A 14,732-nucleotide genomic window follows, 5' to 3' on the forward strand; every position below is an offset into this window, starting at 1 on the left:
ACAAAGGCTATTCAATGCTCTATCCCTTCTAAATGTTTTTAGAAGTAGTTGGAAAGTCTGATTTTGGAAGACCTGTTCTTCTTTCTTTTGTCTCTTATTATCTTGATTGCCACTGATCAGGATGACAAGGACTTGCACATAAATATTCTCATGTCCACTTGGATATGGAACTGGCAGCTAGCAAACCAAGAGTCCCAGAGCTAATGCTGCTGAGCTGGAAGATGGAATTTGGAAACTGTGGGAATGAGCTTCTTCCTCTAGGGTAGTTTAAATGATTTGGCCAGAACCTCAGGTTTAACCATGTGTATTATTCTCAAGCACAGATTCCAGTTAAGCTGCATAATGAACTTTTTACCTAGACAAGCTCTCAGCTGTTTAAATTTGTATCTCATATTGTGAGGAAGCTTGTTCAGTGTACTCTGCTTTCTGTGCAGCTTATTCAGTGTAGCTTGGGCTAGATTCTCCCTCTGACTATATTTTGGTCTGCCTGAATTTCACACACATACACAGTTTTGTTCATACTCTGGCTCATCAGTAGCCAACAAGGTTGAGATAGGAAAGCTGGGTTAAAAAATTACCTTTCCCTTTGTCTGGTCACACCACAAAGGAGTACAGTCTAGGAGGAATCCTGAGTTTGGCCAACCTGAGTTGAACAAAAGGAGCCACTTTTGGGTCCCACCTCCCCTCTGTTACCAGTACCCATCATGTCCTTCTCTTGGCCATGCTTGTGTGGGTGGAGATGGGATGGAGAGAGCCCTGGCCTCAGGGCACTCCCTGGCCCCTTGTTCAGGAGAGTACTCCAAACCCTTCACCCTTTCAAGGGCTTGCAACAGGACTTGCAACCCTTTGCACTTCCAGGACTTGCAACTTGCCCTATGAAAATGGGGCAAATATGGCCTTTAAACACTTAGCACTGTCTTGTACCCAACCCTAGGCATTTACATACCCTAATCGATGGACAGGTGCACTTGTGTTTTATTGTTCTCTGCAATTCTTGTGGACAGATAGGAAAAAATCAGGTGTTTCATTGCCTAAACTTCTTGGGAGCTTCTCAAAGGTATTTTGAAAGCAAATATGCTCTGAAAATCCCAAAGGCCCGTGACAGGTGGGTGCCCATAAAATGTAACCTCAACGTCCCTGGCACATTTGCGAAAAGATACACAAAGCCTCTGTAGAGAATGGTGAAAAAAGTCCAGGGAATGCATATTCATAATTTTCTAGCTCTAGAAATAATTTACAGGCCATACACCTGGGGTGCTCAGTAAAGGACCTGTGAACAAATATTTAAACACATTGAAAAGTGCCTGTAGCAGTAAGGAATCTGACACTTTTTTTAATTGCACTGCAAGCATCTCCCTGCATTTTTTGCCAAGTGCTTGTTATCTAGGATAATTTTTTTCCTGTTTTTAAATCAAGCAAAATTCTCATTCAATCCAAGCACTTCTGCAGAATGCAACCTATAAGATATTGTGTTTTATTTTAAGCAGTCTTAAAAATTTGTTGCAGATTTTTTGCTTTGCTACTTTAATTGCTTCTGAAGTATTAATCTATTGTCTTGTTTGTTCTTGCTTTAGCCATACAAGTTTCAAATATTTTTTTCTTTATTGAATTTCCCACATATTTCCTTAGCATACTGAAATTGAAATACTACTTTAAGCAAAACTTTGTAATAGTTTGCAATTGGAATTGAAGAATGCCTTGTCTTAATCAGTAGCTAAGTCAATACGTCTGTACGTGCTTGTTCTCATGTGGTGCCATAACCCAAAGGTGAAGCAAACACAAGTTGCACAAATGCCTGCTTGTCCTGACTTCAACAGGAGTGGATTTTTAGATGTTTATTTATCTGGAATGTTGTGTTTTGGCTCACCTTAACCCTTTGGTTTGGATATGTGTCTTAGCAAAGTAGTCTGGCAAAGCACAAATATTTTAATACAATTGTAGCAATTTGGAAAATGAGAGTGGGGTTGCCGTAGTTTTCGAGACGCTAAAATGTGCCTGCCATTTCATCCAATTTGTGTACCTATATCTCACTGAGACTACTTCTTAGCATGACAAAATCTTGTGATATTTTACTTACACTGTGTTTGGCTTTTTAATGCCCTGTAAGCAGTAACCTGTATTTGGAGTAATTCTGAGCAGGCCCCTTTCTGCAGCAAGTAGCCATCGTATCCTCTCCAAGTAGGTGGCAAAATTGTGTACTGAGATGTGCATAATGAAGCTTTTGTTTCCTGGTCCATCAGGAATAGTGAATATAATGAAAGCCAGACAAACTTTAATTCTTTCTGATTTCTCATTGTTTGTTTGATCAGTTCTAAGCAGGGAGCTAAATTGCCAGTAGCACTTTATTGAATTTTTTGAAGAACATAATTAGCCCAATCCATTCCTTCAACACTTGGAGAATACCCTAGGTACCTTTTATATTTTCCTAGTTTGAGCTAATAGGATACCATACTCTTTATGTATTAAGTAGCAGATGAATTTGAATGTGGTTTATTCACAGACTAATACTCCTTTCTTTCTGTGTAACATATATGTGTATGAATAATTTCATTTTGTGACATGCTGTTTTGGGCAGTGTGAGGAAAACCTTCCTGTAATACACCAAATAACTCATAAATACCTCGTAGACTTCCAATGAAACTAGGTTCTTGTTGGGTAGTAAATAAGTGCTTGAATAAGCTGCAGTACAGTGTGTCAGTTGTTCTTGGACTTGAGTCTGTCAGTACTATCTACAAGGTGTTAAAGTGCACAGTAATGCGAGCTCTGCAAGGAATTTCTGTCAAGACAAAGGAGTTGTGCCAAGAGGACCAAAAGATTTGCTGAACAAGCACTACTCATGTTGATTGCAGATTGTTTTTTCTAGTGTTAACAAATACTGTACAGGATAATCCATAACTGCTGCAGTTTTCATTAGTGCCTGTTTCTCTTACCATTAAAATGATGAGCTGTTGATAAATAGCAGCTGAGCATTAGTGACTTTCCAGAATCTAAGATATGTTTGATAGCAAGAAGAAAAGCAAACGGGGAGAAGCAAATGTGTGTCTCAGTTCAAAGTTTCTGGAAACCTTTGTGCTTATTTTGCAGTGGGGATAGTAGAAGTGGTGGAGAAGAAGCTTTTTCTCTGCAGATCACTAATCAGAGGGTGATTTGTTTCTGTCCTCTTTCAGAAATCGAGGCCAAGGAAGCTTGTGACTGGCTGCGGGCTGCTGGGTTCCCACAGTATGCGCAGCTTTATGAAGGTAGGCACCTGAACTCAATCCTCCCCCAGCAACTTTTGGACAATAAGATGGAATATTCACCAATGAATGTGATTCAGGGGCACCACTGAAGTTCCAGTACATGAGATGACTTTTAAGGACTGGGCTGCTCTCTGCCACCCACCACACACACAGATGTAACAAACCCAATGAGACTCTGAAGAATGCAGGAGTTTTGAATTTGTTTCAGGTTTCTGTTTTAGTCTGAATCTTCCAAACATCATCATAGAACGAATGTAAAGGTTACCACTGCGGTATGTTCCCTCTGGTTAAAACAGAAAGGAACATAGTCAGCCACTGCTACAAGCCCAGTCTTGGAGAAATACAAAAGCTCCACTGGCCAGCTCTCCTAATGGAACAGTAGTAGGAAATTCTACATATGCATGGATATGTCTGTATGCCTCATGATTCCCAAGTCCTGTGTGTTTCTTCAGAATGGTTTGGGTTGGAATTAGACGCGGGCTCACTGAGAAGGGAAAAAGAGCATACAAGCTGTGGTTGTGCAGATGCTCCTCAGAGGAGTGGCTGCCTCCTGCAGTCACTTGTCCTTCTCTGGGATGCATTCATTTTGTGTCTGCTTTTACAAGGTTTTGCTCAATGAGAACTGTTTTCTTCATTGCCTCTCCAGCCTACTAGAAACCTGCAGGTTTAACATACAGTTCTTACGCTCTGATGGAGAGTAGCATATAGAAGTTTGTTTGAAAGTATGACATGCTTTTTATATATCTATATTATTGTTCAGAATTTACCCCCACACTACTTAAAATTACTTTCACTGCAGTGAAATTATTATGCACTCTTTACTGCCTCTTCATTTTTATGAAGCAAACTCCAGCTGCTGCTTGTAAGAACGAGCATAGAAAGTTCATTATTACAGTGAATAACTGCTGAAAATTACAGCAAATGCTGAGCTGACCTTCTTGAAAAATGATCTTGTTTAGCTTTGATTTGCAGCTGCATTTGCAATATGAGATGATAATAGCACTTCCAAAAGCTGCACTTGGCAAAACTTTTCTTTGCCTGTTCAGAAATTAAATTTCCTTTTATTTTTTCTTTTTTCTTTCCTTTTTTTTCTATGCTAATGGAGATGCCAAGATTTTCTTGGGATATGGAGCTGGAACTGTACTTCCAGTTTTTGTTACAACTGAGACAAAACTCTCAGTTGAATAGGTGGGTTTATGGATTTCTTATAATACTGAGACATAAATCCCCTAAGAAATTACTTGCATTCAGAAAACATGTCCTACCTGCGTAGGACCATTGCCCTACCTAGAGATTCTAAACTTACATGAAGTCTCTCTTGTAACAGCATGTCCTGCCTAACATCAAAAGGACCATAGAGGTGAGAGAGAAGCAGTGAGAGCAAGGCCAGTCATACTCATTGAAAGGACAGCTGTCTTTACTGAAAAACAATATACCATTGTCCTTTGCAAGCCCCCCTGGCAGCAGCAACAACAAAGCCAGCAATAGCATAGATTAAGCATTAAAAAAGGGTCTTGTGCAGACTATCAGCTTCTTTCAAGTCACCTCTCTCACTTAAGTTCTCACACGTTCTCCTGTGGACATTTTAAGATATGACTTTGCCAGTGGAAAAACTTACATCAGCACTGCTGAAAAATACAGGCTGAATGTGCTCACTCTCTTTGCTTGCATTTTCTACTTAAAACAGTGAATGGGAGGCCTCTGAAGGAGGCCTTGTACTATACCAAGTGGCTATAGTACAAGAGTTCTGAGAAGTTACCTATATGGAGTATTCCCACGCAGTGTACATTTAATATGGGAGATTAAACATTTGCCATTTGCTTTGCTAAAACCACAATTTGCCATTTGCTTTGCTAAAACCACAATTTTCTGTAGAAAATACAGAATTTCAAGCATTTTGCAGAATATGTTATCATTTGTATTCCTGAGGCAGTTCTGGAAGCTGTGGATAGCCTGTCCCTCAAAGTGTTCAAGGCAAGGTTGGGTGGGTCTTAGAGAAACCTGGTCTAGTGGAAGGTGTCCCTCTTTATAGCAGGAGGCTTGGAACTAGATGTACTTTAAGGTCCTTGCAACCCAAACCATTGTATGATGCTATGAAAATAAGGATGTAAAATTCATTTCTGTTGCTATAGAAAATGAATTAATTTCATAAAATTCATAGAGTTCATTTTCTGTTAGAAAATACCTTTCTAGAAATTAATATCAGTCTTAATTATTTTCCTCATTTCAGTTCATTCTTCCTAGTCTATAGAAATTTAAAAATTCATAGACAATTACTTGGATCAGGGAAATTGTGTGTAACTGCAGCAGTCTGCTCATAGATTGACCTTGTATTTCTGTGCACCCTGAAGAACCAGCAGCTTTGGGTGGGAGTTTTAGCTGTGCAAGGAATGCCAGATCAGGACCTGTATGACAGTCAGGAATCTGTGGAGTACAGTAAATGATATATATGTGTTTGCTGCTTCAGAGCTGTAGTAAATTTTCAGCTCTCTGCCAACATTGTTTCCTCCCCCTCACTCTCCCAGTTGTTTACCTAAATAATCTCCTTAGGAAGGAGGCGGTATGGTGTCCAGGCAGCTTGGCTTGCTTTCATTTCAAGCCATATCTCATTAATGAAACAGTGTCAGACTTAAATAGCTTGATTAAAGGCTAAGGAGATTCAAGGCTTTTTTTTTTAATTCTTTCACAGAATTTTGGCATTTACTGGCCTTTTTTCTTTAATGTGAGATATTAGTATTTTGATGGAGATTGCATATTTGTTTTAAATAAATCTGGCCTGAATCAGTTTATACTTCTGATATCTGATAGGGAAGCTTGCATTTACCTTTTTCCATCTCCCATTGTTTCATCTCTGCTTTAATAATTTTTCCTCTATTCTGTGTATAAACTCTCAGTTATCAAGGCTGCATGTCAAAAGTTTGTAGATGAAAAGGAAGCACCTCTGGCATTTGAGGTGATAGCATGTGTTTACCTAAGCACCAGTCACTGGCATCTTGATGAGCTCAGCTGCAGGCAGCTGAGCAGTTGTTTGAAATAACGGGTCACTGGGAGGAAGCTTCACTTTGGTTTTTGATCTCTTTCTCTTCCTGCAGATCTCCTTTTTCCAATTGACATTGCTCTAGTCAAGCGAGAGCATGACTTTCTGGACAGAGATGCTATTGAGGCGTTATGCAGGTAGGTGAATAAAAATCACACTGCATTTTGAAACAAAACCCTTCCTGTGTAATAGAAAGGACCTGGGAAAAGCACAACCAAAAAAAAGCACACAAAAGTATGTGGTTTTTATTAAAATACCTTATTGGGTTAAGTAATGTTTGGGGATCTTATTTAAAAGAAAGTTGGGAGGAGAGTGGCAGGAATCTTTGTGAAAGGGATTTCACAGGCATATTTTTTTATTATTCCCCTTTCTTTGCTCTTTCCTAATTCCCAAGTTGGGCATGTGAAAGCAGAACTGTGCTGGCTATAGCCATCAGCACGTGCAACTGCAGCACCAATTCCCACACAGGAACTGGGTTTTGGAAGCAGTATCAGCAAAGCAATGCTTTGCACTCCATCACTCTCCTTTCTTACCTTGGTGGACAGCTGTGCATACAAACAAAATGCTGTGTGTATAAACAAAGAGCTCTATATACAAACCCTCATGCTGGCCTCAGTGCATTGCCCTGTAACGTGGTATGGCTGAAAGGGACAATGTAAGGGAATCTCTTAGTTTATCACTACTCCAAAGACAGCTCTGCCCTCAGCCACATGCTCACATTAACTCAGCTTTGTTGTTTATGGGCTCCTTCCACAAACCAGTTCAACTGGCCCACCCCACAGAAAGCGTCTTGATAGTCCTTTTCTAGGTTAGTGAATAAAATCAGTGCAAAACCATAATGAAGTTCATAGTAGGTGTGATGAACGGGGCAGGACCCCACAGCCAGCAGCAGAAGGAGGAGAAGGGATAGGTAGAGAAAAAGAGGGAGCAAGACTTGCTGGAGTGTGGCAGGGTGGTTTTTACAGAACTACAGCCTCAGCATTACCAGTTTGGTCATAAAAGCAATAACAATGGCCCCATCTGACATCATCTAACCTTAATCCATCCATCAGTTACCTCCTCTAGTGCGAGTCCACAATCTTAAATGGCAAAAGAAAAAAAGCTTTAACTTCTCATGTCTCCTCTTACCTAGAAATAAGTGCAGTTTTATGGCTCTGTCCTTCAGTATGGCAGCTTTCCAAGCTGCCTGCAAAATGAATGCGTTTGGATACTGCATGCATGGTGTGTGCAACTCTAAATGTCAGTAATTCTAATGAATTACAAAACCCTTTTAAGAACAGCTTTAAGTTTATAGTGTTCTCATGCCATCACTGCCATACTTGGAAGGGAAAGAGAGAGACTGGAATTTAAAGTTCTTCAGAAATATTTACAGGATTTTCAAACTAAGAAAACAGATTTGTTGTCCAGTCATTAGGAGGGGAAAAATCTCATTAATGTTAAATTCATGCAAGATGTGCCTTCCTCAAATGTGGAACACCTATTCCATGGGTATTTAAATATGATACATTGGTCTACTTATTTATGTGCTCTGGAACTTGTGAAGTCATTGAACAGAAAGCACAGCAATGCAAATTATTACTGATTCCCAGAAGCATGGTCTTCCCTCGCCAGGAAAACAAAATACAGTCAGGCCAGCATATTTTGCTTTTGGTGCTCTCCTCCAAGAATACTTTTTAACCTGGGATTAATTAATTATACAAGAGAAAAAACGTAGTGGATTGTTTCTCACTGATGAAAATAGCAACACACACTCCGTATCTCTATGAGACAAAGATTTTAAAGGTTGAACTGTATCATTCTGAAGCCTGTGGCTTATACATCAGAATGATCTTTTACAAAATAACTTTAAAACTGACACTGGAGTATACCCAGAATCATTCAGATCCCACCTCAAAATAAAATTGAAGTAATTCAATGAACCATCTCAGATGTCTGAATTTGGCCTTTTATCATGTGTGTTAGCCAAAAGCAGTTCATTATCACAACATTTCCACCTTTTGATTTTTTTTCCACGCCTCCATGTTTGATTTTGCAAAGCTCATTAAAAACTGTGGAGAAGCACATAGTTTGGAATGCTGCCTTTCTGCCTGCAGTCTGGGTTTATTTCGACTCATGCCACAGTCAGTGTGTAAACAGTAAAGGGGTTTACTCAGTAAAGGCTTTGAGCAGTTTCACAACTGTAAGTCTATCGCTATTTCTTGACTGAAAATCAGAATACTATGGGAGTTATTTGCACTTTCAGCACAGAGCTAAGTGAACATTGTACACAGTGGATGGTAACAAAATAGTAAGAGGTCTGTGCTGAGATTCTGCTATTCTGTGTAACAGCCAGTGTTTCCCAGAAGTTCTATTTACCTTGTTCTGATAACTGTATGTGAAACAATAGTTTTAAAAAGACTGTAGAAATCACAGTGGCAGGGATTTCTTTTTTAAGTTTGAAGCATTTTAAATGATAGCTTACATCTGAACAGCATTGTTAATTATTATTTAATAATCTTATTAATGTAAGCAGAAAAATTAAGTTAACTTTAACCCACCCCATTATGTTTTTTAAGGAAAATTTTCAAGTGAAAAGTAGTTGAGACTTGAACTACAAAGATAGCATATGGCACTCAGTAAGAGATGGCTAAGAAATGTCATTTAGTGATCTTACCATGAAATGTAGGGTTAAAAATGTAAAAGTGATGACCATATTTTAATTTCCTTGGATGCTTTCTTTAGTGACTGTGCAAACCAGTGCTGGCCTTGGTTTCATAAAACTTTATGTAGATTAATGCCTGGGAATTTATCTCCAGTGGATAACTGGATGCATCATGTGCTGATGAAACTAAGTACTGAAACATGCTTATCCTAGAGGTTGTTGCTAAGTACAAAATACATAGCAAGCCATAATAGAAATCCTTTTAAATCTCCTTATGCATGGCTAGGAATCTGTTTCACTATATATGCAAGAGGTTTCTTAAATCTTTTGTCATCAGGATTTCTCATCCACAAAATTGGTTATAATGCATTCAGTGTTTGTATCATTTAGTCTGTGGAGAGCTGACCTCCTTTGCAGAAGAACATGCAGACAAAGCCCAGGAGCCAAAGTAGAGGCTGTCCACTGAGACAAGAAGGCCATTGTATGACAGTTTGTTACATGTATAATGGAGCTGGACTTTATCAGTGGAATTATGAATTTAAGTCCATCAAGAAAATATTTTAAACTTTAAAGGTAGAACACACAGTTCCTCAAATTCAAAATCATAATTTAAAATCCATAAATCCAGTATTCTGCATTGCTACTACTTTATTTGGGTGCATGGGGTGAGAGCTTCTGTTAATGAGAGCATAATTAATTACCTGGTGTTATACCCAACATAGAACTGACTAGTACCTAGTTTAAAAAAGACTTCACATCATAAACCACATTTTCATTTAGAAGTTAGCTGTTCACACTACAGTTTTTCATAGTGATTGTCCTGTTCAGGCTGCCTCTCTTAAAAGAAGTTCAGGCTAAACTAGTTTGTGTGGCATTTCTGAGAAGACTAATAAAAATGCATCATTTGCTCATTTCTGAGAGAAGCTCCAGTCCCCCATGTTTTGGGTGCAGCAGGTTCAGGCTGTGTAATGGGCACACAGGGCTGATATGGACTGACTTGGGGTCTAGGACAGAGAGACAGGTCCTGCTGCCTTGGTCACCCTCAGGAGGAAGGGATTTGCACAGCTGGGGTAAAAGAGAATGAGAACTGAGGTAGGAGTCCATGGAAAGTGAAGAAAAGTGATGTCTTGAAGAGAGAATGCTCCTTGGGAGTAAGATAACATCTGGATGTGAAGATGTATAGAGAGGGTTGGCTCAAAGACATTTCTCTAAATGATGGGAAAGAATATTATATTGTCATCCAGACAGGTATCTAGAGAGTGGCCAGGGTAGGAGGCATAGCTGGAATGGAGACTGAGCCAGCCAGGCAGTGAAAGTGGCTGTGACTGCTGTCTGCAGCAATCCTGCCCTGTCCCTCTGTCTCCTATCTGCTCTTCAGGAAGGTGTCACTGAGACAGGTTTGGGCAGAGTAAGGTGGACCTAAAGAATGAGGCAGGTCTGCTGACTGTCAGTAAGGAAATGATGAGTGAACCTATACCTGGGAGTGGAGTTAACAAAGGAGAAGGTCCAGACCCAGAAGAGGAAACTGTGGTTTATTAACTAGCATCAATTTGATGAGATCTGTAGAAAATGGATATGTGCTTATAGGCTTAAAGAGTATTGCAAACGTATGTGAAGGTTAATGACAGTTGTATAGCTAAATCTCATCTTGACAAACCAAACGGTAAGCTTAGATTTTAAGACACACTAATGTGTTTGGAAGGCAGTTTTGCATATTGTACTGTATTTTCAGTGGTGTGTAGTTCAAGGACCTTGGCACTCCTGAATTTGAGCAGAAGTTGAAGCAGGATGTGTGATGTACATAATGGAAGTTGCAGACCTGATGCAATTTCTGCAAAGCATTTAAAGTTTAAAAGGGAAATTGGTTTTGAGATGCATCCATGTCAAATATGTATTAGAGACTTTATTTGCCTCACTGCTATTGAATTTAACCTCACTCATTGGAGGTTACTTTATCTTGCCTTTGTACTAATTTTTGTGAGGCGTGTGCCAGGAATTTTTTTTAAATACCCTCTGTGAAAATAAAGGTCTTTGCTCTACCCTTTCCCACCTATTTCAGGGGTTTTAGTTGAGTAGGAGAGAAGTCTGGGGATGTAATCTTTGTGAAATCAGAGATTGTCTTTATTAGTGGTCAGACAGGCTGGAGCTAGATAAAGCCTGATCCAGGGATTCAGTGGTAACTTCTCTCTGCATAAGTCAAAGGTTGCAACACTGTGAAATTTGTAAATTATTACACAACATAGAACTGAAACCAGTTTAATATTTCCTGGTCTTGAGGTCCAGGACTTTGAGAGGAGAATGTGTTTATAGCAGAGAGGGAGGCAGCTTTCTGATTCTTGTGTGGCCCCTTGAAAAAAGCCAAACAGTTTTGTGTCTAGCATGTAGATGGGACATTCACCCTTCACCCGCACCATAAATACAATTCCTCTGAAATCACTGGACTTGTGCATGTACCCGCCAGCTGCAGCCTGCAGGACTGAGCCTTTTGCCTTCCAAATTCAGAGCAAAGATGAAATCTGGATAAAAAAGAGAGATCTGGATAACTTTTGTAACCTGCCACTGCCCTGCTATTTGACCCATGGCAATTCTTCCTGTTTCTCTTCTTCTCTGCTGTGTTGTGGCTGGGTCTAATTATAGATCAAACTGCCTTTTCTTTTTTGCTTTATGACCTGCAGCGAAAGCATCAGTAGCAGCTTTCCCATTTTCTTTGATGGCTTCAGGATCAAGCCCTGTGTAAATACCATCTGCAGGCAATCCTGTGCATAAAAGGCAAGGGAAAAGAGAAAAAACTAGTAATTCTCCCTGTGCACACATTTTCTACATCCAAGTACAAGTTTCATGAATCTGAGAAAATTAATTTGAAGCAATAGGGCATGTCAGCATTTCTTTTCTTTTTTAGTTTTTCAAAACTGCAGATACAGGCTCTTCTTTGCACTTCACTCAAATGAATTTGTATGTGCAAATTACACAACTTCCTTTGGAATGAATTAGGCTTTTTAAAGCTCATCTTTGCTTCTGTTGAATTTGGGCTGTGGTCCAGTTTAATGAAAGGGGCAGCCCTACTCCTGTGCTTCCTCCCTGCACACACTACTCTTCATGCAGCTCAGGGTACTGGCCCAGGGGAAATTCAACTCCAAGATATATTGAAAGATTGGTTTTCAGCTCAGTTAGTTTCCTCATCCAACCCACAGTACAGCCTCATGAGCAGAAGTATTGACACAGGGCTAAACTATCACTTCCATGAAGCTGCTGCTTCAGTTTTTCTGCCTTCTGCATTGTGTCCAGCCTGTTTCTTCCTTTTTCCTTGCCATAGCACTGGCAGTTCTCTAACCACACTTTACCAGCACAGATTTTAGTTGGACCATGTCCTTGGAACAGTTCTTGGGAAGGTGGAGAAGGGCAGGAGAGCATGGCAGACTGCTCTTAGCTGAGCCTAACCTGCCTTGGAGCTGTGTCACAAATAGCACCAGCTTTTGCTGTGCTTTAAGTTGCTTGTGCTCAGTCCTGCACTCTGAGTGACTGGAGAAGAGAGGAGAAGAAAGATAATTTTTTGGTTGTTTTAGGAATACCTACCAGATGACCAGATTAGCTCACTGAGGAATAGAGGAATGCTCATAAGTATTCATACAGTACTTCAAGATATGTATCAGACTGCTGTCACATTTTACAGAGAAGCTGGTTAGCTATTGCTGCTACAGCAACTTATTTTTGTTTAAATTTTAGTCCTTCTGAAAAATATTTTTATATATGAAAGAAACTTTCAGTTTAGGAAGCAGAAATTGGGTCTGTGTTCTGGTTGAGTTTTTGTTTAAGCTGACAAATGATCTTGTCCCAGGACTGTATTGAAAATAATCATTGTTCAAAAGCAAAATAGGCATCTAGTAAGTGGAAAATAAGTTTTCATCTGGGAAGTTTCAGCTTATAAAGTACAATTTTAAAGCAGCATGCTTTTTTTAATATAGTCACATTTTTACAGTGTCAAACTGGAAGACTTTTCAGTTATTTTTAGCCTGTCAAGGTTGAGTGTTTTAGGGTTCAGATGTCTGCTATTTAGAACAAATGTAATGATTACAATTTGTAGGATGTGATGTACTTCTCAATTTAGTCCAAGTTTCCATTAACTTCTCTTTACTTGGATTCAGGTAATTGTGACAAATAGTCGTCCTTCTCTCCCTCTGAAGTTAGAGTACAGCCAAATGTAATGGGTTAATAGTTAAGTAAATTAGGGCTCTAATTGAAACTATGCTTGTGGCTATTTGTATGCAGAGCAGTTTGGGGACAGCCTTCACAAAAGCTTTGAACTGGAATAGCCTATGTCAAAACACTGGAGTATTCTCTTAATATGGTTTCCTTTGCTCTTTGCAGGCGCTTAAATACTTTAAACAAATGTGCAGTGATGAAGCTAGAAATTAGTCCCCACAGGAAAAGGGTAAGTTCATTTAATTCTTCTGTTACAGCATTATGTGTTAATAAAACTGAAAAAAAAAAAAAAAAACATCTAGCAGATTGTTTAGCTTTGGTTTAGGATTACACCTGAGTAGAACCTGGCAAGGACACAGAAAAAAAGTAAAAAATCTGCTTACATCTCTTTTTGTGGTCTCACTGAGTGAAAAGTGCAAGGCTTGGCAGTGGGTAAAGGTTGTCTAGAAAACTTTTCCCTGGGATGCTGCTTCCAGTGTGAAAGGCACTGGACTTCTGTGCCAGTGAGGTTGTTGGTGTTGATGCCTATTGCCTGCACTCAGGCAGGATTTTATAGAGTAGGCTTGATGGCCACAGTGAGCTGACCTTAATGTTAGACCATCATCTTGGATGTCATCTTTACTTTTGGTTCTCTGCCGTCACGTTGGAGTTGTATTATTTTATTGTGATGTAGACAGGATCAGTTAGACTGTGCCTAGCCTGCAAAGGAAAGGATTAGGCACATTGGTTCCTTTCCAGTATATTTTCAGAATACAACAGCTACCTTTTCAGAAAGTTTACATGTTTCCAGGGAGCTCAGCAAGAATTAAAAGTGTTTCCTGAATCTTCAGGATTCCTGTGGAGCAGGGTGAGAAATAAGAGAGCATCCACTGTAATTTCAGTAAGGTAGTACCAACTTGCTAATAAGGTACCACTCAACAGCTGTCTTAAAACTCTGTGTGTGTCCTAGGAGGGATCAGTAATTGATACCGTCCCCTGGGATATGACAACTGCAGATAAAGATGACTGAGTTAAGGCAATACAATGCTGCCCTACCCCTAACAAGAATGCATACAAATGCTCTGAGGTTGTTTACCAGGAATTAATCCCCTCTTTCCCTATCTGTTAGAGGTATGTTGGAAAGAGCATCCAAGCTCCAGAAGATAACACTCTGAGGCAGCATATGTAGGAACTCCTTAAAAGTAGGGGTAGACAGCTGGATTGCCATTTATGACCACCAGAAGATTTCTCATCCGTTTTCCTGGACCTTGTTAACAGTGGAATGATCAATGTTGATATTAGAGGTCAGACCAGACCTGACTTCAGGTCCAAACCTCAGATCTTCCAGAGTCTGGATGTTAGTTTTTGTTTCAGTCCTTCCTGAATTTCATTCACCACCCATGTTCTGGCAGATGGACCTGGGGCCTATTCCCTTTTGTTATTGATGTCAATAAAATCAATACTTAGCTTTTAAAGCTTTTTAACACGAGGGAAGAATTCTGCTGGCAGAAACATGTTTCTTTATGTTTCCACTGACTTCTTTGCAAATTAAAATTACTTCTTTTTTTCTTCCAATGAATCTCATTCACCCCCAAACCATCATTATTATCCACTGGCAGTTTCAGATTACTTTTCT

At 39.6% G+C, this 14,732-nt stretch overlaps 1 protein-coding gene across 4 annotated transcripts in view; it reads left to right on the top strand.

Moving 5' to 3' along the window:
• DLC1 (DLC1 Rho GTPase activating protein) overlaps positions 1 to 14,732 on the top strand; it is a 215,364-nt gene that overhangs the window by 186,773 nt on the left and 13,859 nt on the right. For all 4 annotated transcript variants that reach the window (XM_071432311.1, XM_071432310.1, XM_071432312.1 and 1 more), the window contains 3 exons: positions 3,168 to 3,239; positions 6,332 to 6,413; positions 13,283 to 13,346. In XM_071432311.1, the coding sequence (XP_071288412.1) occupies positions 3,168 to 3,239; positions 6,332 to 6,413; positions 13,283 to 13,346 (218 nt within the window). The remainder of the gene's footprint in view (positions 1 to 3,167; positions 3,240 to 6,331; positions 6,414 to 13,282; positions 13,347 to 14,732) is intronic.

This window comes from Agelaius tricolor, unplaced genomic scaffold, assembly GCF_023055355.1.
Source record: "Agelaius tricolor isolate 1412-34295 unplaced genomic scaffold, bAgeTri1.0.p SCAF_8, whole genome shotgun sequence".
Classification (NCBI taxonomy): domain Eukaryota; kingdom Metazoa; phylum Chordata; class Aves; order Passeriformes; family Icteridae; genus Agelaius; species Agelaius tricolor.